The sequence below is a fragment of the Myotis davidii genome, unplaced genomic scaffold, assembly GCF_000327345.1.
Source record: "Myotis davidii unplaced genomic scaffold, ASM32734v1 scaffold1011, whole genome shotgun sequence".
NCBI classification, from domain to species: domain Eukaryota; kingdom Metazoa; phylum Chordata; class Mammalia; order Chiroptera; family Vespertilionidae; genus Myotis; species Myotis davidii.
In genome coordinates this window covers 775,725-781,724 of record NW_006282880.1, presented here as the reverse complement: position 1 = coordinate 781,724, position 6,000 = coordinate 775,725, and the positions used below count along the sequence as shown (strand labels likewise).

General features: G+C 41.8%; 1 protein-coding gene across 1 annotated transcript in view; it reads left to right on the top strand.

The window, feature by feature from the left end:
* The window catches only part of AFF3 (AF4/FMR2 family member 3), a 443,373-nt gene that overhangs the window by 1,748 nt on the left and 435,625 nt on the right, over window positions 1-6,000 (top strand). Inside the window, 3 exon segments of the mRNA XM_015561811.1 lie at window positions 791-911; window positions 1,852-2,164; window positions 2,291-2,676. Of these exon segments, the coding sequence (XP_015417297.1) occupies window positions 791-911; window positions 1,852-2,164; window positions 2,291-2,676 (820 nt within the window).

Genomic DNA, 6,000 nt, shown 5'->3' with positions numbered 1-6,000 from the left:
TTCTTTCTCAGTCTTCCCAGTTAGCTGGTGTCTGGTCATTTCATAATTGCATTTTAGGAGAAGAGATATTAATTTTCTTCAACAAAAGGCCGGGTTCCTTGATGACACGCCGTAATTCAATTTCCGCTCTCTCCCTTCGTTGCCCGTATCCCTTCCTCCTGGCACATTTTTCATAGTTAGGAGGAGTGATAGTGTCAAATATATCAAAAGGAAGAATTGATTCAGTCCTAGTTTGACGACTTGACTGATTAACAGAGATCAGAAGAAGGCTCGTAACTGTGAAAGCCACTGCAGCATGGAGTTTAACAGCTCTTTAGGGAGCCAGTTAATGAAAGAATCACTACAGAAACACAGCCATGCAAAAAAAAAAAAAAAGAAAAGAAAAAAAAAGGAAAATACAGGAGCATGCCCACATAACACGCGGGGACCATGGCATAGGAGGAAATGTGCTCGTGACTCCTATTTACACATTGCAGTAATTACCATCTGCCTTGAGATTGCTCTCAGCCTTCTCCTGTCAGAGTTGCTTAGACAGTTCCTCTCTCACAGGGCATGCAGAGAGGTCTGGCGCTGGCTGGGACTTGTCCTCAGGACTTTTCTCCTTCCGAAGACTGTAATTATCCGACACCTGAGCCCGCACTCCTTGGTTAGACTAGCTTTAACCGGATCCATGTTCTTGTCATCATCACCATTTGTCCGTGAACCAGACTTGCGCTTGGGTGAATGTCATGCTGGACGTTAGCCTTTAATGTTTGTGTGTAGTTACTCTCTTTTCTTTCTCCTGATGCAGTGTCTATGAACCAGATAGAAATGTGTTACGGAGGAAAGAACGAGAAAGGAGAAATCAGGAGACTCAACAGGACGATGGCACATTTAATTCCAGTTATTCCCTCTTCAGTGAACCCTACAAGGTAGATGGTTTTCCATTATTTATCTCCACCCCTCGCCCACTGGCACCTCTACCCCCGGGATGACAGTCTTGACCAAAAGAGTCGCCTAATCAAATTCCAGCTAGTTTTCTGCCTGTTCGGCCGAGGGAAGGCAACCTTGCCACTAAGAATGGGGGCCTCCCCCACAAATCTTGGTGTCAATATTGAGATCTGCTTGCTATAATTTTATCAATAACATATATGTCATCTCTGCATTGATTTTTCAAAGTCAGTGCTATTATATTCTCTAAGGTGTTAGGAAACAAACGCTATTACAAGAGGTTGGGTTACATATCTGTCACACGTGGATCATGCTGGTCCCAGGGTTACTTGATAGGGCTAATAAGAAAGAAACTGTTGGATTGGTTTTCCTTTATACCAAAGGCCAGAAATATAACCACTCTTCCGAAATGGACTGTCATCCCAGTGTCTCAGGCCGCATGGAGCTTGTGTAGTTCAGGCTCATAGCTTCTTGCATATTTAGCCTATGTTCATTTAAACTTCATTCTGACTTCTTTCGCCTGCCACTCTGGGTTTCTGACAAGAATAATTATATAGTTAGAAACTGGAAAGAGAACAGTTTGAGCCAAATCTGAATTTGTAAGAAAAGCTTCCAATGGGACTCCAAAAAGGAAGAAGTCCCCTCCTGGAGATCCTTGGTCGGACCATGTGTGGAGGTGCAGGAGTGCAGTTTGCACATCCTCAGAGGCTGCACAGGCCCCAGGACAAGCGCCTGTTTGTGCAGCCACGGCCCCGGCCAGCACTCTGGGTCTGGCGTGCAGCGAGTGCCGGCGGACTTCTTCAGAGATGACGGTTTAGATTTCACCTGCCGCTCGCGTTCTGCATGTGGCAGCTCTGAGGTCGGTAACGGCACCATGTTCCCATGGTCGCTAACATCAGGGTGTGCTTTCTCTTTCTCCAGACTAACAAGGGGGATGAGCTCTCCAACCGGATCCAGAATACGCTAGGCAATTACGACGAAATGAAGGACTTTTTAACTGATAGATCTAATCAGAGTCATCTCGTTGGCGTTCCCAAACCTGGGGTTCCTCAGGCTGCTGTGAACAAGATCGAGGAACATTTTGTTGCAGATTCAAGAGCCCAGGCCCAGGCCTCCTCTGTGGGCAGCACGGCGTCTTCCACACCAGCGGCTGTGCCCGGGCAGCAGAGTAAGAGGGGCACCGTGGGCTGGCAGAAGGCTGGGCACCCGCCTCCCGACGGCCCACCGAGAGCAAGTAAGCGCGGACATAGGTTGATTGATCTGACCAGATCTGCTCCTCCAAAGAACCCCAGTCAAAAGACTAACCACTGTGTGTCCAGCCCCTCACCCTCACCCCCCTCTCCTTCTTCTTCCAACTCAGCACAACAGAGCTCTCTCAGGACCTTGCTTGGAGATGGCGCTGGCAGGCAGCAGCCACGGGCCAAACAGGTGTGCAATGTAGAGGTGGGTCTTCAGACCCAGGAAAGACCACCCGCCATGGCAGCCAAGCACAGCAGCAGTGGACACTGTGTTCAGAACTTTCCTCCATCCCTGGCTTCCAAACCCAGCCTGGTCCAGCAGAAACCGACCGCATATGTGCGGCCGATGGATGGCCAAGATCAGGCTCCCGATGAGTCTCCGAAGCTTAAGTCGTCCACGGAAACCAGCGTGCACTGCACGTCATACAGGGGCGTCCCGGCCGCCAAGCCAGAGTCCACCAGAGCCAAGGCCAAGCTTTCCAAGTTCAGCATCCCCAAGCCATCGGAGGTGAGTCTTTTCTCATGACTACTCTGTATCTGCCTGGTTCTGCGTGTCCACCTGACCGCTGAGAATTCAGTTCCCAGGTTTCTTTATTTCAGTGTGTGACTGCCTTCACGTGGTAGGATTTGTAGCGGTCAGTAAGGGAGGATGTACGCATAAGTAACGCTTTCTTACAATCAACGGATTACAGGCAGACTTGTTAAGTTCCAACAAATGTAGTTGTATGTGTGTCTCTGTTAGTTCAGGGAGGAATATCTCCTTGAATGCAGTTCAGGGGATAGCTTATAAACAAGCCAGTATTATGGAGATATTAAATACTAAAAGTGAAAGTACTTCACAAACTATAATTTTTGGTATGTAAAGAGGTGAATTTCTATGTAAAATAGTTCAGATATTTAATATTTTGGTCAGTTTTGGAATGTTCCAGGACAAACTTTACAAGGTAAACTTCTGAATGATTTTGAAAGTAATTGTTAAATGATTCAATGCTGATTACGGTAAATATTCAGATGTCCCGTCTTTATTATAATATTTAAGACCCAGGTTCATTGGTGTTAATTAATAAAGTAAGGACTCTCTGTGTCCTGTAAAATTATCTTAGGCTACATGAAGAGAGCGAAATATTTTAGTTCAGATTCTCCTGGTTTGCATTGTGACTTCATTCAAATGTGAAGATTAGATGTATAGAACACTAGAATTTAAAACAAACAAATCACATAGTCACTGAGGTAGCAAAGAGGCCATGACTAGTAACTTGAACAGAAATCTGGGTGGAAAAGGAAGTTTTGTTGTAGAGAAGCATATCTCATACTATATTTCTAATTGATGACAGTTGTCAAGAGCACGGGAATAAGAAATATGACTGCACATGTTTTATTTTACTGTGGTTAAGGTGTAATAACTGAAATAAATGTGAGTTCTGGAATGTTGTACTTAGAAATTGTTCAAGATTTTATTTTCTTTTTGACATATTCTTTTTCAAAGATGAGTAATACTGTGGCCAGACTAATCTTTGTGTCTTAATTTGATCTCATAACCAAATGAAGCAGATGATTTAACATATCTTCTTGAATGCCCTACAATGCTGAGCTTAACCATGTCTGAGCTATCATCTCAGAAAGCGCCATGCACCAATTGGGAGGCCAATATATTACCTAATTAGACAAGACTTTTTTTCTTTTACTTTGAGATGTTTACACAGGTTCTAATGAGGAAATTATACCAGAAACCAGTAACATCTTTTGATAATTCATTTATGATGGACCCCAGAAAATGTTCATTAGAAATTAATAGAAACAAAAATGTAACTTCTGCAAGCATTTATATTTTTTTCTTCATTTTTGCATTCATGTTTTTAAAAGTTTGTAGGAAACACACATAGATCTCACCTTACAAAATTGAATTCAATAAGCTTTTTGATTTTTGTTATTACTGTCAAATGACCCTGTAATGGCAACAAAAAGCATGGTGTATCCTTGAACAGAGGTGACTGCAACCATCAGGAATCCCTTTATAATTTCAATCCCAATTGATTCTTTGTTAAAATTATTTTTATGTACCAAAGAAACTTCAGATTTATTCTATAATAATTTATTTATTTTGGAACCCATTGAGTTGACAAAGCTCTGGTTATAAGCCAGCGTTTGATCGCCAGTTCAGCCTTATGCAAGTAATTATTTAGTTTGCCTTAGGTTTTGGGGTATGTCATTAATAACGTGGACACTTTCAGGATGCCAGATTGAGAATGGCATTCTGGACTGGTGCTCAGTAACCAGAGCAGGGAGGAAGGCCTGAGACAGAGTCAACCCCACAGAAATGAGCGCTTTTATGCAGGAAGTGTTTCCTTCCCCCACGTGTAATGTCATATGCAGTCAGCTTACTTCTTCCTAACATTCTATGCTAAACGCTTCAAAGAGGGCAATCATGCATTGATAGAGAAGAGGTAAGAAAAAGTGTTGTTGATAGGACAAAGTTGTAATCGGTGGATTTTTCGGCGGCAAGGGTCGGGGCGCGATGCAGTCTTTATTTTAGTAGAAAGCATCGCATGTTATGGAAAATGTGGTAATTTGAATCTTGTAATACTGCTATGTTTAATCAGCCCACTATCATACTAACAAAATGGCTCTTTCCAGTTAGTAGCAGGGTGGTAGTTGTAAGTTACATTTCCCAACCTTTAAACTCAAAGGTGTTGTTTTTGTTTGTTTCTTTTTACATTACTCTAAGAAATTAAGAAATACCTTTTGGCAGGTATACCATTCATTATTTTTAGGGAATTCCATATAATCTACACTCTTAACATAGAAACTGAAGAATTTTATCAGACCAATCAGATTTTACTTTTGAGGGAATACTTGCTTTTATTTTTTGTAGAGAATAACTTAAAAAATAAAATATCCTCTATAAATAGTTGACTGATCTCCAGTGAAGAAGAGAATGTGCTTTTTAGGGAAATTGACAGAAGAAATGATCTGAATGGAACTTGTATCTTGACTGTACTTTTTCAGGATGTTAGCTGTTGAGCAAGACTTATGGCAGTGTGAAGAATTTGGGGGCTAAAAGGAAGTGTTATGTAAAAATGACAAAGACAGGGAAGGTGCAGGTATAGCTGTATGGCTTAGTATAGGCACATTCCTCATGAGAAGAATCAGGTCAAGGACTTAGAAGGTATAATTGAGGTGAAAAATATTTTTTAAAAAGCTAAGATGTGGTCTCTGCCTCCAAGAAATTTACAGCAATTGAATAAATTAGGTGCTAGCACTTAGCTTTTCCTTCGTAATTTCTGTCACTTGCAGTCCAAACTAAATTTAAAATCGTCTGTCTTGCCCTAGGAAAATTCACTCACCTTCATAGTCCTTGTAGTAAAAAAACATTCTGTTATTTTTAACAATAGAGAATTGGTGACTCTATTTTCCCGATTTTACACTTGTAAATGCTTCATTCGTCCCTCACAACATCTGTACTCTGTCTGCTGCTGTAGTGAGTTATTTCTTATAATTCTTTAGTCCTCAATAATAGGTCATTAGTGTAGAAAAATTCAGTGCAATTTGATGTGGAAGTTACAGACCTCAAGGGAATTCCTTAACTGATACACCTGCCTCCGGGCTGGTTTTTCCCAGCTCAGTTTTGTGTTTAATGAAAAACATGTTTTTGTTGTTATAGCTGCGTCTTTTACTCTTGATGCTACCCCTCATTAAGTGAGCCTTCCCTGGAGTTTCACTTGGAAGGGTGACTACTGTTAGGTGAGAGTCAGAGAACCTCACGAATGACTGGAACATGCATGCTAGAATGTTCTAGGGTAGGGCACACGACATCTTACTTCCAATTGAAGTG